Source organism: Meriones unguiculatus, chromosome 14, assembly GCF_030254825.1.
Source record: "Meriones unguiculatus strain TT.TT164.6M chromosome 14, Bangor_MerUng_6.1, whole genome shotgun sequence".
NCBI classification, from domain to species: Eukaryota; Metazoa; Chordata; class Mammalia; order Rodentia; family Muridae; genus Meriones; species Meriones unguiculatus.
Window position 1 is genome coordinate 55812293 of NC_083361.1, and position 26651 is coordinate 55838943.

A 26651-nucleotide genomic window follows, 5' to 3' on the forward strand; every position below is an offset into this window, starting at 1 on the left:
GACTCTTTAAATAAAACTGGGTAAATTGGTCATGGTTGTAATTATGCTATGCTTTTACTTCTCATTTGAAACAATTCATTTAGTAACCACAAAGTAATGTTACTTTTTAATATAAGAAAAAAATTTCCAGCAACAAACTAAATCAATGTTCAAGAGGAACCTAAGATGCAGAAAGACTCATAGAAAAAAATTAAATGCATTTTCATAACTATATTATGTGGGAAGGCAGATAAAATTTATTCCTACACAAAGACGATAATTGTAGTATCTTCACCTTCATTTCAACTGTCTGATGTAAAATCTAAACTCAAAATACATTTGTTCTCATTCAGCTGTGTGTCATCTTTAGATGATTTCAGTACTTTCTACAAGGAAATGCCTAATTTAAGTAATTTTTTCTAATATGACATCATAAGTCAATGAAAGTCTCTTCAATGAAAACAGTCCCTTCAAAAATTAAACTAAAGCAAAACCTCTAAATATAAAGAAAAATCATAAAGGTAATTGTGAAGTTGACTTAAAATGTCATCAGAAGAAGTTGAGGGAAACTGGGTGAGATGGCTTATACCTGTAATCAAAGTATTCATGAAGCAGAGGAAAAAGGATGGTGGCAACTTCAAGGCCAGCCTAAGTTATATAGCACACCTCTGCCTTAAAAACAAACAAATAAAATGAAGCAAAAATCTTTTGTTGTTGTTGTTGTAAACTTAATTAGGATGACAAACTATGAGAGATACTAAATGGACTGTGGACAAATAAGGCAGAACAAGAACTCCCTGCCTCTACACACGAGGCATTGTTACAATTTACTTCCTTTAATGTGAGTTGTCTCTGATATGTATTACAGTGGAATAACGAAGATGTGTTAAAATTAAAGCTATTCATTTTTAAGCAAAATAAGTAATCATGGATTAAAAAAATCATACTGCTTAAATGTTAGATTTGTATAGTAAAGAGCTTATTTCATTTTGTTTGAATACATAGGAAGTTTACAGCCCAACGAAGACATCAAACACCAGTCCTTCTAAGAAGTAGTTTTATGTATTAGAAGTACAAAGAAATGTGACTGTTTTAAAGTTAAGTATTATTTGTAATCCACACATTACTAAATATGAATGTTACCTCAACAATATCCGAGTTCGTTCTGCTTTCATGAGGCTCATTATATTCTGTGTACTTGAGAAGAACTTTGTCCATGTCAGTGCTGGCGTACTGAAACAGCTTGTTAGAGCTGTTGAAAATGATGAGTGCTATTTCACAGTCACAGAGCACACTGAGTTCATAGGCTTTCTTCATCAATCCAAACTTCCTCTTTGTAAAAGTGACCTAGGCAAAGAAAAAGATTTTTTTTTAATTAAAAGCTTAGTTGTACTTGAAATGAAGTCTCCTTAATAATGAGTCTTTCTTTATACTGTGCCATATTTCAAAGGCAGAGGTTCCTAGCTTCATGCTCCATACAAACTTCCCCTTCCACTTTGCGGCAGGATAAAGTCTTGCATATGCCCAAGTGCTCTGAAAGAGAAGTATTATTCTTTTACCCTTGACTAAGACTGTACTACAGAAGGCCAGGGAACAGCTGACTAATGGTTCTTGTATTTTAGATTCAACTGGTAGCATCAGAAACCAACCTCCCCTAGATTTCTGCTGCTAAATGATTGGGTAAAACCACTAAATTAACTTATGCTCTCTGCCCTGTCAAGCCTTTTTACTGTCTACACTAAGATTCAGTCTAAAACCAGCAAAATTATCTGATGCCAAGCTTCTTTTATTATATCTCTAATTAAAACCTGTTAACTGAGGCAGTTCTGAGACCAAAACATTTTTTCAGTTATGAAACAATATATCCTATTCTAAAACTTCCTGGAACAGATTTTTTTCCGCTTCCACTTTTTTTCCTTCTTTTCTTTCAAAACTCTCAGCTATTTTAAAGCTTTTACCATGAAATCACACATTCAATAACTCTCCTGGTGGCAAGCAGGAAGTGACATAATCCTGTCACTCTTTCTCAAGCAGTACTGCCTGACTGCTTTTCCCCCACTGTCCTGCTCCTACACCAGACCTCAACCACCCATGCATGCTCACCACCAAGTGTGACACTGTCAATGCTACCACCAGTAATAGCATCAACCTAAAATTCTCAATTTCACAAAATTCACTCTGATGGTTTCTTTTCAGGCTCCTTTATTTTTGTGTCTTTTCCCTAGATATTCTTTTACCTCTTACCAAGCCCTCAGAATCATTCACCTCTCCAGATTGCTAATGCAGGTCAAGCACACTCATCTAAAATGCCCAGAAACAAAATGTGGTTCAGAGTTGAGGTTTCTGCATATTTTTGAAAATTGTTCACACTCGTGGCAAGTTATCCTAAGAACAGAATCTTGGCATAGACATTCAAAGAACTCATCTTTCATATATAGCTCATGCACACAACCTGAAGTTAAGTTCTCACATTACTTTTACTGTACCTACATTTTGACTATGACCCCTTACATGAGATAAGATGTGAGATTTTCCATTGTGTCGGAACCAAAAAAAATTTTGACTGTTAAACATTTGGTATTCAGATTAGAGATGCATAACTGTATCATCTTCTTTCACATCTTTACTCTCTAGGTTTGATGGTCTTTTAGTCTCATCCCTTCAAATACACAAAAATCTTTTCCTTTTCTCTCATTAACAGACTTGCCTGACACAGTGCCAGACAAAAACCAACTTTCTGAACATACACCCAATTATCACAAGTACACATGCACACATTTAGTGTCTTTGAACTGACACATACTCACATGCAATAATGCCTAATACTAACTTCGCATGTTTGTTATCATCTTGTCTCCTATAACCTCACTATCCTCCAAAAACTACTTCACACTGGTTAAAAGGAAAAAACAAACAAACAAACAAACAAAAAAACAGAACTACATCATGATTCTATCCCTAAATCTAACAGTTGTTAGTTGCTTCATCCACACTTTTCTTAACTTTTCTCTGCTGTAACTGTCTAACTCTACTCATTCTTGTATTCCTTTCTCTTCTCCGTGTGATATTATTGTGCTCTGCGAGATCAGATACTGTAATCTTGTAAATGTGCTCTGGCATCTCTTCCAATTCCACTTGATCACTCCAGTCCAAACCCTTTCTATTTTAAAATAAAAACATCTGAAAGAAGTGTCTATAGTTGCTACAATCTCACAGTAACCACCTCTACCCTTAGGTTTTGAAGACAGGGTTTCTCTGTAACAGAGCACTGGCAGTTCTGGGCTCACTTATGTAGACCAGGCTGGCCTCAAACTCACAGAGATCTGCCTGCCTCTGCCTCCCAAGTGCTGGGATTACAGGTATGCGCCATTTCGCTTGGCCACCTACACTTCTTAACCAATATAACTGACTCCTAGTTCCCAAGTTCTACCAAGAACGCTATCTCAATATTATCCTAAGTGACCTCAAATTTGTGTTACTGAGTCAATGATCACTGGTTATCTTACTTTCCACTGCAGCAATGTTTAACAAAATTGACCATGTTCAGTGTTTCTATTCCAGCTGTTTATGAACTAAATTCACTGCTTCTTGTCAGCCTTTACCTAACTCCTCTTCCTCTGCTCATCTGTTCCTACATATGAGACTTCATGTGTTTAAGTACATGTAGGCTTTTAACTAGGGTTCATTTCCCTTTTATCTCACACATTTTGACTAGTGGTTGTATCGTGATTTTTAAAATCAAAAGGTTCTAAGATCAACAATCAATAAATGGGACCTTATGAAACTGAAAAGCTTCTGTAAAGCAAAAGTCACTGTCCTCAGAACAAAATGACAGCCTACAGACTGAGAAAGGATCTTCACCAACCCTATAATGGACAGAGGGCTGATATCTAGAATATGTAAAGAACTAAAGAAGTTAAAAAGCAATAAATCAAGCAATCCAATTAAAAAATGGGGTACAGAACTAAACAGAGAATTCTCTGTAGAGGAATACTGAATGGCAGTGAAACACTTAAAGAAAAGCTCAACATCCTTAGACATCAGAGAGATGCAAATGAAAATGACTCTGAGATTTCTCACCTTACTCCCATCAGAATGACTAAGATCAAAAACTCAAATGACAACACATGCTCGAGAGGTTGTGGAGAAAGGGGAACCCTCTTCCATTGCTGGTGGGAATGTCAACTGGTACAACCACTTTGGAAATCAATCTGGCGCTTTCTCAGACAATCAAGAATAGTGCTTCCTCAAGATCCAGCTATACCACTCCTAGGCATATATCCAAAAGATGCTCAAGTATACAACAAGGACATTTGCTCAACCATGTTTATAGCAGCTTTATTTGTATCAGAACCTGGAAACAACCCAGATGTCCATCAACTGAGGAATGGATACAGACATTGTGGTATTTTTACACAATGAAATACTACTCAGCAATTAAAAACAAGGAAATCATGAAATCTGCAGGCAAATGGTGGGATCTAGAAAAGATCATTGTGAGTGAGGTATCCCAGAAAGAGAAAGACACACATGGTATACACACAGATAGGCCTATAAGATATAATAACATACTGAAATCTATACACTTAAAGAAGATAAACAAGAAAGAGGACCCTGGGTAAGATGATCAACCCTCAATTAGAAAGACAAATGGGATGGACACTGGATGTAGGAGAAAACAAGTAACAGGACAGGAGCCTACCACTGAGGGCCTCTGAAAGAATCTACCTAGCAGTGTATCAAAGTAGATACTGAGACTCATAATCAAACCTTCGGCAGAGTGCAGAGAATCATATGAAAGAAGGGAGACTTAATATAACCTGGAGAGGACAGGAGCTCCACAAGGACCAAATATATCTGGGCACAGGGATCTTTTATGAGACTGTTTCTCCAACCAAGAACTATGTATAGCTATAACCTAGAACCTCTGCTCAGGATGTAGCCCATGGTAGCTCAGTATCCAAGTGTGTTCTCTAATAAGGGGAACAGGGACTATTTCTGACATGAACTCAATGGCTGGCTCTTTGACACTCCCCTCCCCTCCAGGGAGGAGCAACCCTGCTAGGCCACAGAAGAGGACTTTGCAGCCAGTCCTGAAGATACCTGATAAACCAGTATCAGACGGAAGGGGAGGTGGTCCTCCCCTATCAGTGGACTTGGAAAGGGGCAGGGAGGAGATGAAGGAGGGAAAGTGGGATTGGGAGGGAATGAGGGAGGGGATACAGCTGAGATACAAAGTTAATAAACTGCAACTAATATTTTTAAGAAAGGAAAAAATAAGCCCTTTCTAGTCTTATCGGTCTAGTAAATGTATTACCATCCATTCAAATAACAAAAGAAAAACCAATTTTAAGAGTTATGCTGACTCCCATTTAATAATCCACACCATTAGCAAACTGTTGGGTTTACCTCTAAAATAGACTCTGTATCTACCCTTGTCTATCTAAACCACTATCACTCAAGTTTCATAATCTCTCATCTACATTGTTCATGTAATCATCTTACTGAATTTCCCAACTCATCCTGAACACCCCAGTAACTGCAAATTAACAACCAAAGTGAAATGATCAACCTGTTGTTAAGTCAGAGCTTGGTGTTTCTTACTGCAGTGTAAATAATATCAAACTCACTCAGTAGAAACAATCTTTCTCCAGCTCCTTATTTGACTTCATTGCATCCATCCATCCATCTCCCTTATACCTATTAAATGACACTAGCATGACTATGTACACACATCGTGTTCCTTAGACATCAGCTACCTTTCTTCTTTCCCTTTCCTTTTCTTTTATTATTTCCCCCAAAGGCAGTATTTCTCTGTGTAGCCTTGGCTGTCCTGGACTCAACTTTGTAAACCAGGCTGGCTTCTGCAGAGTGCTGGGATTAAGGGCGTGTGCCACTACAGCAGGCTCAATGGCTACTTTTCAATTTAGGGACTTTGTAATGTTCCCTGTCTAAGGAATATATATTAAAGCACATCTCCATAATGGCTGCTTCCTTAACATTAAAAAAACAAAAAATTCAACTGCTTAATTTTTTTTAATTCTCCTTATTGTATAAACACACATTTAACCTGTTGCTCACATGGTAGTTTTACTCTTATGTTTCTGTATATCATAAAATTTTACACATATTTTTATAAACATATAAGGATTTTTGCTAGCTTACAAAACTATGAAGGTGGAGAGTAACAGATCTACAGTATTCTCAAACAATTTCATATTTCATATTGGTCTAGTTGTTCCTTTTAATCTTTGTTAATGATAGGCATAAATAATGATCTCTTCAGTTTATACTGAATATTTCAATTTGTAACAACTTGGCAATCTCTTATCTTTCATTTGGAATTTCCTTTCTCTATAGTTATTTATCTTTTATCATATTCCTGTTATATAATTTGCCCTTTACTCATCTAAAATATTCTTGTGAAGATAATTTATTGCTTTACAAATGCCTTTAAATTTTTTTCATGTACGTATTAACTTTATGTACTACTGTCACTGAAAAGATTTGTTGTTGTTGTTTGTTTTTCACCTGCGTCTTACTATTTTGCTCTCGCTGGCCTGGAACTTACTTTGTCCAGGGTATCCTTCAACTCACAGAGACTGGCTGGCTTCTACTCCCAAGTGCAAGGATGAAAGGCATGCACCATCACACCCAGTCCAATTTTAAGTTTTCATTACATACTTACGAATACAGGTTTTCTGAATCATGGCATTACATTATATCATTATTAAATATACTATCTCAAAAATAATATTAATCTCAATAATAATAACAACGAAACAGTTAAATTTAAACTACTTACATCTTGATGTATCTAGATATACTAGCTGCAATGGAATTTTGAATTCCACATGTAATTTCAAAATCAGAGAGATTTAATATAATAGTCTTTAAGATGAGACAAGTATTGTATCTTCAAAATACACACTAGGGAAGCTTAAAGAAAATTATTTCTTTAAATGCTCATATCAGTATAAAGAATAGTCTCTGCTATTCTTTCTTTAACTGTGTATAAAGGGATATGTGTATGTGTGTGCAGGCATATCTACACATGGGTTTATACACGTGTAAGGCCAGAGGTCAATGTCAGGCATACTCTTCTGTATATTTCCATCTTATTTTAAGATACATGTTTAATTTATGCATGTATATATGTTTATGTGGGAGTATGTGCATATGAATGCAATGCCTGGAGGCCAGATGAGGGTATCATATTCCTTGGATCTTGAATAACAGGTTATTGTGAACTGTTATTGTGAGTGCAAAGAACCAAACTCAGGCATTCAGCAGAAGTCCATGCGCTTAACCACTGAGCAATTTTCTCTAGCCTACCCCACCATCTGGTATAGGCCACATGTATATGAGTGCCCACACAGGCCAGAAGAGGGCATCAGATCCTCTGGAGTTGGAGATGCAGGCAGGTGTAAGCTGCTCAGTGTGGGTCTTGGGAACTGAACTCAGATCATCTGGAAGCACAAGAAGCACTGGCTACTGCTGAGTCATCTATCCAGCCCTTCCATTTCCTTTTATGTTTTAATTAAATTTTCATTTTTATATTAAATGCAGTTTATTTACTTTGTATCCCAGCTGTAGCCCCTCCTTCATTCCCTCCCAATCCCACCTTCCCTCCCTCATGTCCTCCCTGCCCCTCTCTAAGTCCACTAACAGGGAAGGTCCTGTCCCCTTCCATCTGACCCTAGCTTATCAGGTCCCTTCAGGACTGGCTGCAAGGTCCTCCTCTGTGGCCTAGCTAGGCTGCTCCTCCCTGGTGGGAGAGGAGAGCCAGCCACTGAGTTCATGTCATAGACAGTCCCTGTTCCCCTTACTAGGGAACACACTTGGAGACTGAGCTGCCATGGGCTCCATCATCCGAGCAGGGATTCTAGGTTATATCCATGCATGGTCCTTGGTTGGAGAATCGGTCTCAGAAAAGACCCTGGTACCCAGATATATTTGGTCCTTGTGGAGCTCCTGTCCTAACTCCATTTTATTTTTTAATATGGTGTGATCACCAACTGGCTAGTCTGGCTGGCCAGCAAACTCTAAGGACCTTAAGCCTGTCTCTGCTCTCCCATCACTGGGGGTTACAGGCAGTACCATTCCATATGTGACTTCTTATATGGATGCTAAAGATCAGAACTTAGGTTCTCATGCCTGAGGGGGGAAAAAAATTTACTCAGCCATCTCAGCCTCTCTGCACTTCCTAAAAACACATCTTCAAAAGAATTTCTTTGACGATATGAATCACAAAAAAGAAAAAAAATTACGCTAAAGCAAAGTGTTGGCAAATCAAAGAATGTAGCACATAACAATCTTCTCTTCATTATTAGAATATATTCCAATTAAGGTAAGCTTAGAAGAAAGCTTTTCAGCAATCAGTTTTTTAAAAATTTTTCCATGATGGCATCAAAGTCAATAAATTGAAAATTATAAAGTTAATATAGTACTTCCAAGATTTTTTTCCTTTCAAATTTGCCTTTTAATTTGTTTAGATCATTTTTTTAATATTTTTTTAATTTTTAAATATTATACATTCACTTGTATCCCAGCTATAGCCCTCTCCCTCCTTCCCTCCCAGTCCTCCCCTCCCTCCCTCATCTCCTCCCTGCCCCCTTCCGAGTCCACTGAGAGAGGGTATCCTCCTCTCCTTCCGTCTGGCCCTAGCTTATCAGGTATTTTCAGGATGGTTGCAATGTCCTTATCTGTGGCCTAGCAAGGCTGCTCCTCCCTCAGGGGGGAGGGGGAGCTCATGAGTTCACGTCAGAAACAATTCCTGTACCCCTTACTAGGAAAGCCACTTGGATACTGAACTACCATGGGCTATGTCTGAACAGGGGTTGTTAGCTATATCCATGCATGGTCTTTGGTTGGATAAACAGTCTCATAGAAGACCCCTGTGATCAGATATATTTGGACCTTGTGGGGATCCCTGTCCCCTCTGGGATATACAAATTCCTCCTTCCTTCATGATTCCCTACACTTTGCTGATGGCTTGGTTATGGGTCTCAGCATCTGCTTTGATACACTGCTAGGTAGAGTCTTTCAGATGTCTTCTATGGTAGGCTACTGTCTTGTTACTTGTTTTTCCTATTTCCAATGTCCATCCCATTTGTCTTTCTCAATGAGGATTGACCATCTTACCCCTGGACCTCTTTCTTTTTTATCTTCTTTAGGTGTGCATATTTTAGTATGTTTATCCTATCTTATAGGTCTATATAAGTGAGTATATACCATGTGTGTCTTTCTGCTTTTGGGATACCTCACTCAGGATGATTTTTTTCTAGATCCCACCATTTGCCTGCAAAACTCATGATTTCCTTGTTTTTAATTGCTGAGTAGTATTCCATTGTGTAAAAGTACCACAATTTCTATATCTATTCCTCCGTTGATGGACATCTGGGTTGTTTCCAGGTTCTGGCTATTATGAATAAGGCTGCTACAAAGATGGTTGAGCAAATGTCCTTATTGTGTACTTGAACATCTTTTGGATATATGCCTAGGAGTGGTATAGCTGGATTTTGAGGTAGCACTATTCCTAATTGTCTGAGAAAGCACCAGATTGATTTCCATAGTAGTTGTACCAGTTGACATTCCCACCAGTAATGGAAGAGGGTTCCCCTTTCTCCACAGCCTCTCCAGCATGCGTTATCTCTTGAGTTTTTGATCTTAGCCATTCTGATGGGTGTAAGGTAAGATCTCAGAGTTGTTTTGATTTGCATCTCTCTGATGGCTAAGGGAAGTTGAACATCTCCTTATGTGTTTCTCTGCCATTCTGTATTCTTCTACAAAGAATTCTCTGTTTAGCGCCATACCCTATTTTTTAATTGGGTTGCTTCGATTATTGCCTTTTAACTCCTTTAGTTCTTTATATATTCCAGATATAAGCCCTCTGTCAGATGTTGGATTGGTGAAGAGTCTTTCCCCAATCTGTAGGCTGTTGTTTTGTCCTAACAACAGTGTCTTTTGCGTTACAGAAGCTTTTCAGCTTCTTGAGGTCCCATTTATTGATTGTTGCTCTTAGGGCCTGAGCTGATGGTGTTCTGTTCAGGAAGTTGTCTCCTGTGCCAGTGAGTTCCAGGCTCTTCCCCACTTTTTCTTCTAACCGATTTAGAGTATCTGGCTTTATACTGAGGTCTTTGATCCAGTTGGACTTTAGTTTTGTGCAGAATGATAAATATGGATCTATTTGCATTTTTCTCCATGTAGACATCCAGTTGGACCAGCACCATTTCTTGAAGATGCTGTCTTTTTTCCATTGAATGGTTTTGGCTTCTTTGTGAAAAATCAAGTATTCATAGGTGTGTGGGTTTATTTCTGGGTCTTCTATTCAGTTCCATTGGTCTACCTTTCTGTTTCTGTGCCAGTACCAAGCAGTTTTTATTATTATTGCTCTGTAGTACAACTTGATATCAGGGATGGAGATACCTCCAGAGGATCTGTTGTTGTACAGGATTGTTTTGGAAATTCTCTGTTTTTTGTTTCTCCATATGAAGTTGAGATTTTTTCTTTCAAGGTCTGTAAAGAATTGTGTTGGTATTTTGATGGGAATTCCAATGAATCTGTAGACTGCTTTTGGCAGGATGGCCATTTTCACTATGTTAATCCTACCGATCCATGAGCACAGGAGATCTTTCCATTTTCTGATGTCTTCTTGGACTTCTTTCGTCAGAGACTTGAAGTTTTTTCAAACAGGTCTTTTACCTGCTTGGTTAGAGTCACCCCAAGGTTCTTTATGCTATTAGTGGCTATTGTGAACGGTGTTGTTTCCCTGATTTCTTTCTCGGCCCTTTTGTCTTGGGTATATAGGAGGGCTTCTGATTTTTTTCAGTTAATTTTGCATCCTGCCACTTTGCTGAACGTGTTTATCAGCTGAAGGAGTTCTCTGGTTGAGTTTTTGGGGTCACGCACGTATACTATCATATCATCTGCCAATAGTGAAACTTTGACTTCTTCCTTTCTGAATTGTATTCCCTTGATCTCCCTTACCTGTCTTATTGCTCTAGCTAGGACTTAAAGTACTATGTTGAAGAGATATGGAGACAATGGGCAACCTTGCCTTGTCTCTGATTTCAGAGGGATTGATTTAAGTTTCTCTCCATTGAGTTTGATGTTGGCTACAGGCTTTAGGTATGTTCCTTGTATCAGTGATCTCTCCAAGACTTTCAACATGAATAGGTGTTGGATTGTGTCAAATGCTTTCTCGGCATCTAGGGAGATGACCATGTGGTTCTTCTCCTTTAGTTTGTTTATATGGTGGATTACACTGATGGATTTCCATATATTGAACTACCCTTGCATGCCTGGGATGAAGCCTACTTGGTCATGGTGGATGATATCTTTGATGTATTCTTGGATTCGGTTTGCAAGTATTTTATTGAGTATCTTTGCATCAATGTTGATACGAGGGATCGGTTCTCTTTTTATGTTGAATCTTTTTGTGGTTTAAGTATTAAGGTGACTGTGGCTTCATAGAATGAGTTTGGTAATGTTCCTTCTGTTTCTATTTTGTGGAATAATTTGGAGAGAATTGGAGTTAGCACTTCTTTGAAGGTCTGGTAGAATTCTGCACTGAAACCTCTGGCCCTGGGCTTTTTTTGGAAGGGAGGCTGTTGATGGCTGCTTCAATTTCCTTGGGGGATATAGGATTATTCAATCTTTCTACTTGACTTAATTTTGGTAGATGGACTCTATCAAGAAAACTGTCCATTTCTTTTAGATTTTCGAACTTTGTGGCATATAGGCTTTTGTAGTACGACCTAATGATTGTTTGGATTTCCTCATTATCTGTAGTTATATCCCCCTTTTCATTTCTGATTTTGCTGATTTGGATAGTTTCTCTCTGCCTTTTAGTTAGTGTGGCTAAAGGTTTTTCTATCTTGTTAATTTTCTCAAAGAACCAGCTCTTGGTTTCATTGATTCTTTGAACTGTTTTATTTGTTTCTAATTGGTTGATTTCAGCTCTGAGTTTGATTATTTCTAGCTATCTGCTCCTCTTGGGTGTTTCTGCTTCTTCTTTTTCTAGGGCTTTCGGTTGTACCATTAAGTTGTTTGTATGAGATGTTACAAATTTCTTCTTAAAGGCACTTAGTGCTATGAGTTTTCCTCTAAGTACTGCTTTCATTGTGTCTCATAAATTTGGGTATGTTGTGCCTTCATTTTCATTGAATTCTAGGAAGTCTTTAATTTCTTTCTTTATTTCATCCTTAACCTAGCTGTCACTGAGAAGTAAGTTGTTAAGTTTCCGTGTGTGTAGGCTTTTTGCTATTTCCATTGTTGTTGAGGTCCAGCTTTAGTCCACGGTGGTTAGATAGTATACAGGGGAGTATTTCAATCATCTTGTATCTGTTGAGGCTTGCTTTGTGATCAACTATATGGTCTATTTTGGAGAATGTTCCATGAGGTACTGAAAAGAATGTATACTCTTTTGAGTTTGGGTGAAAAGTCCTGTAAACATCTATTAGGTCCATTTGAATTAGGACGTTTGTAAGTGCCTTTATTTCCCTGTTTGGCTTTTGTCTAGATGATATGTCCCTTGGTGATAGTGGGGTGTTGAAGTCTCCCACTATTAACTTCATTTCACTTTCAGCATTTCAATCTTTTGTTTAACATTAGAGTTTGTTGTTGTTGTTCTCAGAATAAGAGGTACAATTTCTCTCAAATCACCCATCTCTACATATGCATATCCTCCTCTATTATCAATGTTCCCTAGCAGAATGGTACATTTATCATAACTGGCAAGCCCACAGTGGCACATCATTCATGCAAACTCCGTGGTTTATATCAGAGTTCACTTCTTGTATATTCAAGTTTGGCTATAAACATGTCATATATATATATATGTATACACACACACACACACACACACACAAAGAGTATTTTCACTGCCCTAGAACTATTTAGTGACAGTTCATTGTTTGGATATGCTACAGTTTATTTCTCCACTCATGCACTGAAGCACATGGTAGTGTTTTCTAAATTTTGGTCATTAAAATAAAGCGCCCTGTACCCTGTTTTCTTCCTCTTCCAATATCTGTCCTATTTCCTTTCTGAATGAGAATTGATCATCTTACCCAGGGTCCTCCCTCTTGCTTAGCTTCTTTAGGTGTACAGATATTAGTATGATTATCCTATATTATATATCTAATATGTACTTATAAGTGAGTATATACCATGTGTGTCTTTCTGCTTCTGGGATACCTCACTCAGGATGATCTTTCCTAGTTCCCACCATTTGCCTACAAATTTCATTGATTTTCTTGTTTTTAACTGCTGAGTAGTATTCCACTGTATAAATGTATCACAATTTCTGTATCCATTCCTGCGTTGAAGGACATCTGGGTTGTTTCCAGATTCTGGCTATTACGAATAAAGCTGGTATGAACACGGTTGAGCAAACGTCCTCATTGAACGGTGGGGCTTTTTTTTTGGGGGGGGTATATGCCTAGGAGTGGTAAAGCTGGATCTTGAGGTAGCACTATTCCTAATTATCTGAGAAAGCGCCAGATTGATTTCCAAGGTGGTTGTACAAGTTTACATTTCCACCAGCAATGGAGGAGGGTTCCCCTTTCTCTACATCCTTTCCAGCATGTATTGTCACTTGAATTTTTTTATCTTAACCATTCTGATGAGTTTAAGGTACAGGACAGAAGCCTACCACAGAAGGCTTCTGAAAGACTCTACCCAGCAGGGTATCAAAGCAGATACTGAAACTCATAGCCAAACATTGGGCAAAGTGCAGGGAATCTTATGAAAGAAGGGGGAGATAGAAAGACCTGGAGGGGACAGGAACTCCACAAGGAGAGAAACAGAACTAAAAAAATCTGGACACAGGGATCTTCACTGAGACTGATACTCCAACAAGGACCATGCATGGAGATAACCTAGAACCCCTGCACAGATGTAGCCCATGGCAGCTCAGTGTCCAAGTGGGTACCCTAGTAAGGGGAACAGTGACTGTCTCTGACAAGAAGTCAGTGTCTGGCTCTTTGATCACCTCCCTCTGAGGGGGGAGCAGCCTTACCAGGCCACAGAGGAAGACAATGCATATAGTCCTGATGAGACCTGATAGGCTAGGGTCAGAAGAAAGGAGTGGAGGACCTCCCCTATCAGTGGACTTGGAGAATGACACGGGAGGAGATGAGGGAGGGAAGGTGGGATTGGGAGGGGATGAGGCAGGGGGCTATGGCTGGAATACAAAGTGAATAAACTGTAATTAATAAAAAAATAATTAAAAAATAAAGCTGCAGCAGGGTATAGTGGCACATGCCTGTAATCCCAGTTCTTGGGGAGATAGAGGCAGGCAAATCTTTGTGAGTTTGAGCCTGGTCTACAAAGAGAGCCCAGGATAGCCAAGGCTACAGAGAAAAACCCTGTCTTAAGAGTACAGTTTGTTGGATTCTATGTTAAGTAGATTTAGTCTTGTAAAAAAAAGTACCAGAAACATAGTAAACTTCAATTCCAAATTTGCTGAAGGATAAATGTAGAAAAGTCAGAAAGTTACAGACTTCAGAAGAGCCAAATGAATACTAAAGGAAAAGAACAAAGTACTTTAAAACTTAAAATAAACCTCCAATAATTAGGCTATGAGGCACTGCTCAAAGGATATGCTGAAAGACATGGGACAGAAAAGAGAGAAATAGAACAATATAAGCATGCAGTCAGTGTTAAACACAGTCTCTGTTAAGGACAGTGGTCTTTAACAAGGAAGTTAAAAACAGAGAAAAGAAGCTTTTGAATAAAGCATACCAGAACAACTATATATTGAAAAATAAATTCAGCTACAGACCTTAAGCCCGCCAAAAACATTAACTCAAAATGGATAAAAGACCTAAATATAAAACGTGAAATTACAGGGCTCATAAAATATCTGGGGCTTGACATGACCCTTTTCACTTATTCTTCAAAAGACAGTGCCTCACTAAGCAGTCCAGGCTGGCCTTCATTCTGACATATAAACTTAGACATAAACCTAAAATTCTGGAGCTCCTCTGCCTCTACTTCCTAAGAACTGCGGTTCTACAGCTGTGCCCATCATCATGCCTGGTTTCATCAATAACTTATTTGCTTATTTTAGTAACAGAACCCAAAATATGATCTGCCAAACAAAAAATTTATTACATATACAATGCTTTGCCTGCATGCCAGAAGAGGGCACCAGATCTTATTATAGATGGTAGAAAGCCACCATGTGGTTGCTGGAAATTGAACTCAGGACCTCTGGAAGAGCAGCCACTGCTCTTAACCTCTGAGCCATCACTCCAGCCCAAAAAAAATTGTAAATGAATTTCACTGAAATTAAAAGTTTCTGCTCTAAAAAGACACTGTAAGGAAAGGATAAGAAAAACCAGATACCTTTCATAAATACCACCTCATATAGGACATTATTCAACACACATAAACAACTAAAGCTCAACAATAAGAAAATTAAAAATCTGATTTTCAAAAATGGGGAAAAGGTATAAACAGGTCACTTACCAAACAAAGGAGATACACAGAAAATTAGCACATTAAGTTTACACATACTATGTCAATGAGGAAGTGCAAACTAAAGTAGCAGTGAGATGGTATTACTTCTGAGGTTATACAATAGGAGTGAAGTATAATGTCAACCATGGACTTTGGTTGATAATCATGTGTCAGAGGGACAGTCCTTCCTTGACTACTACAACTGTCTACCCTGATGTAGAATGCTGGCAGTGAGGGAAGACTCTAGGAAAGACAGGACAGCATACAGGTGAGTACCATTATACAGATATATTTCTATGCTGTTTTGTTCTGAGCCTAAAAATGCCATATACTTTTATTCCTAGGAACTCTAACTATTGGTGTACACTAAACTAATCAAGCACCACATTAGCTACTAAAGAAACAGGATTTCTTCTGTGATGGAAAGCTACCATGCTTCAGTTGTTTCTCACAGGCATACAATTACTGCACTGTTAACAGCTATAATATGCTTGTGCAAAAAAGAGCAACAATGAAGAAAACGCAAGTTGTTTTACCTCCTCTGTAGAGTGAAAAAATTTAGAAGAGATTGGAATATCTTAATAATTACTAAGATAAATTGTCAGCTTGCTTTTCTTTCATTTGGTAATACATTTTAATCGCTACACATGTAGGAATAAGTATTTTTCTCTTAATTTCACAAGGATCTTAATATTCTTGAAGTCATTTTATGGTACGTTTCTCAAGTACAAAAAGCATAATACTCTATTATCATTCAAATATCCAACTGGCCAATGAACTTCCACATAACTAAAAACAGTAAGTAGCTAAGACCATGTGCTATTGGTAAGGACGAATACGTAAATTATGCCATACATCCGAATCATTCTTATGGAGTATCTCTCAATACTTTTATAGCTTTTTGTAAATATGAAGCACAAATAAAAAAAAACTCAACATCTTGAGCCCACAAAATAATAAGCAAACCAGATGATCTGAGTTCAATTCCAAGATCCCAATATAGGAGAGAATTCCTAAAAGTTGTCTTCTGAACTCTACATGTGTACTGTCCTGCACATGCCAGCACTCATACAAACACACAAATATAAACACATATACACTGATAAATATTTTTAAATATGTATTTAAAAAATCTCAATATCTTGAAATATTTATTTACAAATACATTTTAGGAACAATCAAAAATAGAAGATAGTGAGGGAACATAAAGAATAAAAAGATATTGATCACAGCTTAAGAATACAGATACCACACAGAGAGAATTAAACTCTAGACCTCAGAGAACTTCTAAGAAAAAACAAAACAAAACAAAACAAAAAAGGTCAACAATCCAGTAGAGAACTGGCAAACCACATACAGAGAAAAAGGTTGCATTTCACCTTGTCAAAACAGAAAGAAACTATCATAAAGCTGAATCAGCAACTCTTTAAATGATATCTATTACAGGACTGTTTCTTGAGCACTCTTAAGGAAGAACGTTCACATGTAAGGCAGCAGCAATCAGAACAGCAGATACTGAAAAACACATACATGGTCTCTGCTACGAGCATGATAAACAAGCAGCTGAACTGAAGGAATGAGGTAGCTCTCAAAAGCATAGCACCAAGCAAAAGGCAGCACAAACAATCATGCCATCATGTGAGAAGGTAAAGCTATTCTGATACAACACTAAAATAACATCTTTTCAAAGGATGTACATTAAGGAAAACAAAGCAAGTAAGTAAAGAAGAGTGGACCTATGCAAAAATCATAAAGACTATATATCTCATTTTGTTTTACAAATAAAAATATCTGTAGCAAATATGTCAGGACTGGCATTTCTTCTTAAAAATGAACACATCAATCTCTGTGCCAGTATTCTGTATATTTAGCCTTTGAAAAGAGAGTATTAGTGTTTTTCTTCATAAGTCTATGAAGGTGTCTGCATCTAGATAGGCAGGAGTGCATGAAGTATTAGAAGCAGCAAGGGATTGAAGCAAGGCTACTGGCTAAGATCAAAATAAAAAAAGAATTATACTTTTATAAATGGCACTTAGTAACAAAACTACAGAACACAAATTGAGGGGTTAGTAAGATGGCTCAACTAGTAAAGGCACTGGCCACACAAATCTAATAACCTGAGTTCAATGTCTACAACCCACGTAAGTGTCGCCTGGCCTCCACAAGTGTGCTGTAGCCCACAAATACCCCACAAACAAGTCATACATCCACTCAAAGTAATAATAAAAAATAAAATTTTAAAAAAGATACTTGGGCAAACTAATGTTTTGTTTTTAAAACCAAATATCTAGAAATAAACAAGTAAAACATGTCTAAGAAACACAGTCAAAACCATTAAACCCTATGGGGAGAACTTTTTCTGTGTCCCTAAATGGATACACACATTCAGTTGGGAAACACCTGAATCCAGGAGGATTTTTGATTGGTTGCCTTTGAGTAAACACTGATTTGACAGTTTAATTTCGAAATGAAAAGGGAAGAACAGCCAGCCTATTCTACAGAAATACAATAGCAGCCAACTATGTTACCAGATAGCAAATTATAGTAATTGCAATAGTGTAGAACTGAGCAAGGATATACAAATAAGCAAATGGAACAAAATACTGGATCCAGAAATAGACCCACAAATACACTGTTATTTGACTCAAAGTCATGCAGGAGAGAAATGCAACGAATTACACTGGGTTACTGAACATTCAATTGGGATAATAATAATCTGACCCCTACACTTCAACTCAAACATAAATTCCAAATGGATAAAAACCCAAAACATAAAAACGAAAAAAAAAAAAAAAAAACACTTCTAGAAGAAGGCACAGAAAAATTATCTCAGCCCTTGTTTAGAGGTCTGAACAGGGAGTGCAGCTACGGTCCTCCTCTAGCGGTAACATGATCTTTACCAGGCACTCACCAGGGGTGAGATGAGAGAAGACACTTGTATAGACAGCCAATTCAGCTCAATCAACCCTGGTGATTAAATGGAGGGACATGTAACAGCCAGACTGTCCTTGTATTTTAAAAGAATTCTTTTCACTGCTTTTAGAAAATGAAAGTTCTTAAATACAACATAAAAAAACATCACCAATAAATAAGGGAAAGAACAAAAAGGTAAACGTTGCAGGGGGTGGTATCCCATGCTTACAGGCTTAGGTACTGAGGAGATTAAGGTAGAAGGGTGACTTGAACCCCCAAATCTGAGACCAGCTAGGGCTCTGAGAGACTCCCTCAATCTTTAAAAAAAAAAAATTTTGAGGTATAATGGCTCTTTCTTGGCTGTCAATGTGACTACACCGGAATTTACAAAACCCAAGCTACTGGGTATATATGTGATAGATTTTTCTTGATTGAATTAATATATATATATTATATTATATATAATATATATTTGTCAGTTCTGCTTCTCTAGAGAATCCTGACCAACACAGGAGGTATACAATATTGACTTCTAAACATGACATGGTTCTTGAACACTTGAACTCACATCAGCTATGATTACCTACACAAAATGTACACAAGATTAAGATTCTCAACACCTTGTCACGGAAGGGAGAGGGTCTTCTTGTTCCCTTATGATTTATAAGCAGTTAGCACAGATGAGGGAGCAAAAGACATTTTTTTCCAGTAATGTAGCCACTAGTAAGGTATCCATAGTCCTATAAACAAATTCTCATCCATGCTCAGGTACATAACTCTAACAAACTCTCTCTCTCTCTGTCTCTCTCACTCTGTCTCATCTCTCTCTCTCACACACACTTTAGATAACATAAAAACACGAAAAGGATGGGGGCTGGAGAGATGGCTCGGTGGTTAAGAGCACTGTCTGCTCTTCCAAAGGACCTGGGTTCAATTCTCAGCACCCATATGGCAGCTAACAACTGTCTATACCACCAATTCCAAGGGATCTGACACCTTCACACTAATGCACACAAAATAAAATAAATTATTAAAAAAAAAAAAAACACGAAAAGGCAAACAACTTCATCAGATATCACTGAAATTTCAAATTAAAATTAGAATCTACTGCTTATCTACTAGTCTACTAGAATGTATCAAAGGGAAAGGGTAATTCCTAGCACTAGTACAGATTTAAAGCAGCTTGCATCACACTGCTAGCTAAATACAAATTAAGCACAAATGCTTAAGAAAATTCTTGTCAAATACAGATAACCACAGAGGTTAAGTACTTAGTTAAGGAACCAGGGCAGATGAGGGGACCTCCCAAGGAAGAAGAAGATAAAGGGGAAGCGATAAAGGGGATACTAGAATAAAAGGACTGGAGGGGTGGGTAGGAAGCATGGTAAAGGAGGAAATATGCGAAGGATACTACTAAAGGCCTTAAAAAAATGTGTTACCTACTACTGTAAAAGCTAAAATATGTACACAAAGGAAAGGGCTTTAAATGGAGTCGCCACATAATAAGAGAAAGTGTCCTAAGTAGCTATCTTATGCCATTAAAATCTTCAATTCCAGAAATGGGCAACAACTTGAGTTGTTGGCCAAAAGGGTCCCCTGGACCTCCCTTTCAACACCACAGGCTATTGCCAAGGCTATTGGTGGCTCTCTACAACCTGATGGTAAGGCCCTACTGCTGAGAACATTTACCTATGTCGCTGAACATGGAGGTATACTTAGTCTATAGTGTTGAAGATCGATTTAAATGACTTCCCTTGGAACAGGAGACCAGGAGACAGGACAAACAGTGGCTCTAGGGTGGTGCATCAGGGTAGTTACAAGACCATGTTCTTCCTTCCAAAATTCACTGCATCATACATTTAACTTTTCCTTTATGTTTTTCCTTGATATAAAGGGATAAACACAGATTTTGCTAGATTCTACCAAGTGGAAGAGAAGTGAAACAGCTCTTTTCTTGAAATGCATGATATTATGACAAAGATTTTCCATGTACTTTTTCAAACTCTAAGTATGTTTTTTTAACGTGATTAATTCATACTTGCAATTCAAAACTCTACTTGCTGTTAGCTTTCCTATTGTATTTTCCTAAAGTACCCATTATCAGTTACAGATTCTTACATAAACTGTCCCAATATCTGATCTCATTTCTATATGCTATACATTTAAATCTCCTAGATAGAATATATATTTTAATGATTTTCCAGAATCTAGTTTAGTCCCTTAAAAATACACTTGATTTGGGTAAATTAGAAACTATTTTCCCGTTTATGTAACAAAGAAAAATTTTAACCCAAAATTCACTTTTTGAAAAGTATAATTAAGATACCATTTTAGTTTATGACAATGTGCCTATACCAAATCTAATCTAAAAATCAAACTGCCCAATTACACCTTCTCACCTTCCTTCTTTGCTGAGACAGCATTTGAGAGGTTTGAACAACCATTACCCACTTGATAACTTAGCAAAAACACCAACATATCAAATAAGTCCCAAGTAGAAATAGACTAATTCTAGTTACTGAGCTTCAGTTATAGTTTCCATTCTTTTAATATTTTATATCAGTGGTGGTACACGCCTTTAATAACAGTACTTGGGAGGTGAGGCAGGCGGATCTCTGAGTTCAAGGCCAGCCTGGTCTATAGACAATTTCCAGGACAGCCAGGGCTACATAGAGAAACCCTGTCTTGAAAACTGAAAGAGAGAGTGGAAGAAAGGGAAAGAAAGGAAGGGTGAGAGAGAGAGAGAGAGAGAGAGAGAATGAATTCTTTACATCTAAGGTGTTGTACTAAAATATTGGCTAGAATATTAAAAATATCTTTTTTTCTCAAAATGAAATACCTTTTTCTCATATTGAAAAACAATTTCTAATTTTATAACATGACCCAATAAGAAAACAGAATTTGATATATTAGCATTTTCTCGAGAAGTAACTAGTCAAGAATATATTTATTATATAAAACAATGGATACTTTATTTTCACCTAAGTTCTATAGATATTCCAGCCAGTAGTAACAAGACTTATATCAAAAATTATTTATTAGTTCTTTGATAATTTTGTGCATATCTTTATTATATTCACTCCTTCACTTGACTCCTCCCAGATCCAGCTTCTATCCCTTCCGGCCCAAATCTGTCTCTTTTCAGACAAAGTCATCCTCTCAACTTATAAAGTTACCATTACATAGCCACCTAAATAGGCCTAGTTTCTCTTTCCCTTTAAATATTAAATCTTCAACATGCAGGTCTAGCCTAGCTATGCCCAACTTAACTGTGGGTATTCCTGAGATGAGAGCCGGGAGATTTTATGCCATTTCTCAGCTTGCACACAAGCCTTACTAGACATTTATAATTGTGTCCTCTACATGCCACCATCTTTACGTGTTGAAAGTTTGCACGTAGTCTTCCTTGGAGTTGTTCCTTTCCAACGACAGGATGGCTATTTTATCAGTCATCCTAATATACTGTACATACTGTGTAGACTTATGCTTTCTTGCTGAGCGGTCTTCACAAGTTGAAACAAGGGCTTACCTCAAGCCATGGACTGCTCTGGTGACTCCATTAACAGCCACTTCCCCTCCTGCCACTAACTGGCTGGATCTAGTTATATCAGCATACAGGTAAACTTCTACACTCACCTTGCAAAAGCACATTTTTAGTGCTGTGTTGATCTTACTGAGCTTGCAGAAGCTGTTCTTCAAATCTCTGACAAACTCCCCAGAGAAAACATCTCTCCCTACTGAATGTGCTTTGAATGTGAGGAATGAGCAGCTTACTCTAGTAAGTCTCTGAAATTCTTTTTTGTTCTTTTCTCTAAATCAAAGGGGCAGTCAACTTTTCTTAAAACGACAGACATCAAAGATTTAGGGCCTAAATAAAAGATTTAGAGTTTTATGCCAACTAGCCCATACAGAAAGTATGCAAATGAATAGGCACAGTGATGCTAATAACACCTGAAAAAACAGGCAGCTAGTTCTGGAGACAGTTTGCCAATCAGTTTTAAATACAACAATCAGACTCTATATGGATCAGCATCATACTGAAGTTCTAATTTAAAAGTATTCATTGCAAACATCACCTAAAGCTGACATATGATACATAAATGCTTTAGAAATGTGAGGTAATAACACTTCAAAATTATGTTCTTATTTATTGGTTAACCATAAACTGTGACTCAAAACACTCACCAGTATCTGCAAACTAGCACAGTCCTTAGTATGATAAAAGATGATGGTCTGACAACAATCACAACAGAATAGCAAAAGTGAGCTGCCAACAAAGGCTAACGCATTGTCTGAAAACTATACAAGTAAAAAATGGAAGGATTATAGTGATTTTACTAGCCCACTACCTACATCCTTGAAGGTTTCTTTAAAGTATATGACAGAAAGTGACAATTTTATATCTAATATTTTTCATTTATTCTAAAACTAAACATTTAAGAAACATCTGAACTTCTATAGCATGTTTTAAAAATACAGCTACCAATTAAATAAATTAAAATTTTATTTACCTGTCGGTTCCTCTCATCCATTATGCGTGTGATTTGTATTTTCTTCCGCCCCATTTTCAGTCACCTTTTCTTCCTTATATTCCAAATAATTCAAAAACTAATTTTCTTTAATATCCTAATGCATTGTACACACGTTCTATTATTTAACCTTCTAGTCCAAGGCTGCTGCTGTAATTTTCTTAAAAATCTAAAAACAAAACAAAACAAAAAACACAATTTAGAAGATTTCATTCAATTCCATACAATTATAAGTCTGTAAATCATTAAATGCTACACAAATTTCAAATCTGATTTTATGCTGACATAGTAAGCGTTCTTGGACTGGAATTTTTAGAAACAGAATAAGTAGGCTCAAGTCTTCCTTATTGACTTTATCCTCTAAAAGGTTTCCTGGATCTCTTTGCAACTTTATTTCTAAGCAAATACAGCTACAGTGTTCAAGGTTTTCCAATGTATATAATAACAATAACAGCAGCCAATGTTGCTGAGATTTTTCTAAATGCCAGGCATTTTTCTAAGAATGGGAAAAATCATTCTTATCTAGAATCTCTTTACTTAGACTTTTTTACCTCCATTTGTAAATATGGAGACTAGGAATACAGAGACATAGAAAAAAAATCAAGTAATGTGTCAAAAGTCACCAAGTAAAGAGACAATCATTGGGATAAGACTTCTGAAGTCAGACTCCAGAACCTGTCAACAACATATGGCTCGTGATGACCTTCATGCAAAAGGTAAACAATATCATTGGTCCCTATCTGCCCTTAGAAGTTCTTCTAAACTAATTTACCCTACAACCAAAACGTTAATAGTATTCATTGGTCCACAATGATACTACTGCATAAATTTTATATTATTATACATTTAAGTGAAACACTTATTTCTCTGGCCATTGAGTAAGTACCTCCTCATTAAGATTCAGTTAAAATACCACCTTATTAATGAAATCAAGACCAATTCAACTTGGTAAAAGAAATTATAGAAATTATAAGCTATTTGGGGGAGTGAATACGAATGTGTAAATTCTAAGACCAAATGTTATACATGCCTATACAACTTCAACTTTATTGGGCAAATTCAGGGGCTTATTAAATGTGAATCTGCTTGAAGGCAATGAGCTTTTCACTTCCTAACATCAGCACATCCCTGCTTACTGATCTTCCCACATTCATTATTTTACTTTTAAATTTATATAATTATAATACCTGCTACAATGATAACTTACTAACACAATATTCACATCAAATATACTCCCAAACATCAAATCGAGCATAATGATAAAATGCTCAATAAAGAGCCAATACTCTCTATTGAGGGGCAATGCTTGCCCAGCATGCTGGATGCCTAAAGTTCAATCCCAAGGATAGCAAAAAAGAAAAAAAGAATGAGGGGGAGGGATCGGGAGAAAGATGGAGAAAAAGAGTCAAAAAGAGAAAAAATGGGGGGGTGTCAAGAAATAATATAAATTCCTAATCTTTCAAAGTGTAGAGTCCACCGGGGGAAAGACATCAAACCATCACACGAATGAATCTGTACTATTTAAAACTGAAAATGTCATTTATCTGACCTATACCCAACTTGGATTTGCAGGTAAGAAAATGTTTACCAGAATGTGAAGATATACATACAAGAGAACATTATATGCAAATTCCCTCAACAGTTTTGAAACAGGACACTCTAGTCAACTTTCCTCTTGGAACAACTAAAAAAGTAAGTCTAAAAAGTAGTGTTTTAAGGCAATTTATAACTTTCAATTATGCTAATTTGAAAGTCTGCGATCTGGAAGAAACCAGTCTCTGAACTTTGTTGTTATTGTAGGTGGATTCTGAAACTACTGACTATGATAATGAGAAAGTCAACAGTGCTTCCAACACACCTACAAATGAAAGTGCAGAAATCAGATTTCAAGCCTGCACAGGAGGAATAGCCTTAGCAAGCATACCAGGCATCTGGAAAGACTCCAAAGGACTATCCCATAGATAGATACAATAATAATGAGAAACAGAATAATCCACATGGGGAAGACCACTATAGTCATTTCAGCCAGGTTAGACTAAGGCAAACTGGACTAGTGAGAGTTATTAGCCTTGCTACCTTTCAGTAGCAAATGAAAACTTCAGCTCAAACATAACATTACCATCATATTCATATAAAATACTAAAAATTTTAAAAGAACAAATAAAGAGTGGGAATTGAAACTTATCTACAGTAGATCAATAGAATAGTATTATCAGGAAGATTTTAAGTTAAAAATACTGTTTTTTTTTTAATGGATGAAAAATATAAAAGTTGGGCATGGTTGGTTGGCATACACCTTTAAACTTAGCATTCAGGAGGCAGACACAGGCAAACGGATTTCTGTGAGTTTGAAATGGTCTACAAAATGAGTCCAGGACAGGCAAGACTCTGTTACACTGAGAAACTCTGTCTCAAAAAAACCAAAACAAACAAACCATTTTGAAAAGAAAAACAAACTTTGATAACAAACTGGATACAACTGAAAAAAGGAATATAAAATCAACAAACCGGAGCACAAGTTTTATGTCACAGTTTGTCATGACAAACTTCAAGTCAAGACAGACACATACACTGAGATGAAGACATTGGTCAATTTACAAAAAAAAAAGTTCTATTAAAGCCAGTGAAATGGCTCAGCAGGAAAAGGTGCCTGAGTGTACCTGTGTTTGATCCATAGACCCATGTAGTGAAAGGAGAGAAGAGACTCCTTCAAGTTGACCTCTGACCTCCATATGTGAGACAAAGAACAAGTACACACATGGACACATACACATCACTATCACCACCACCAAATAAATAAATGGTTTTGACTTTATGTATCTGTATTACCAGCATGTAAGTCTGCACATCATCTGTGAGCCTTAATGCCCACAGAGGCCAGAAGAAGCATTCAATTCCCAGGAACTGGAGTTACAAACTGTCACCCACCATGCGAGCATTGGCACTCAAACTTGAGTTCTTTTCAAAGCAACCATTATTCTTAACCTGCAAGCCATCTATCCAGCCTCACATAATTTATTTGAAGTTCATTTTAACATTAAGATATAATACCTAATATCACATATAATCAGAAATCTGTTCTTAAAAAAGTTATTCTATGCCAAAATGTAAGAGTTTATTTGCTATTTTTAAGTGGGAAAATTATGCTGCATATAAAATCATGATCTCCAATCATTTCTCTTTTTAAACTTTAACTGAAATTTTAAAAAATGTCCATTCATAGAAATAAATTATCCTGGTTAGGATATAAAATGCCTACTACACAATTTAATAGGCAGTAACTAACTTTCTCCCTGGCATTTTCCACAGTGACAACAAAGCACTTTTCAATATTTTCACACATTCCATAAATTTAAGAAAAACTAAAGGCTAAAGAGAAAAGGAAAATAGATACATGCTCAAGACAAAGACACATGGCAGACAATGGCTCAAAGGCTTTGGATATGTCTTTTTGTTTTATTTCAGGGTTTTGTTGTTGTTGTTGCTGCTGTTGTTGTTGTTTTTTGAAACAGGGTCTCACTATGTAGCCCTGGCTGTCCTGGAACTCACAAAGATCCACTTGCCTCTACCTCCTGACTGCAGAAATTAAAGGCGGGCGCCATCACTGCCTGGCCAGCTCTTATTATGTCCTATTGCCAGCAGCATCAGAGACATTCTCTTTGTACCTAGTACAGGGACTTTGAAATGTCCACATTACAGTCCAATATTCTACCAACTGCACTGAGGATATATTTCTCATACAGTTTTACTACTGTACTAATT

The 26651-nt window shown here is 37.1% G+C and overlaps 1 protein-coding gene across 10 annotated transcripts in view; it reads right to left on the bottom strand.

Moving 5' to 3' along the window:
* Positions 1–26651, bottom strand: part of Mef2a (myocyte enhancer factor 2A) — a 126907-nt gene that overhangs the window by 51260 nt on the left and 48996 nt on the right. For all 10 annotated transcript variants that reach the window (XM_021651003.2, XM_060367308.1, XM_060367304.1 and 7 more), the window contains 2 exons: positions 22872–23058; positions 1123–1326 (listed from right to left, as the gene is read on the bottom strand). In XM_021651003.2, coding sequence (XP_021506678.1) covers positions 1123–1326; positions 22872–22925 — 258 coding nt within the window. In that variant the 5' untranslated portion in view covers positions 22926–23058. The remainder of the gene's footprint in view (positions 1–1122; positions 1327–22871; positions 23059–26651) is intronic.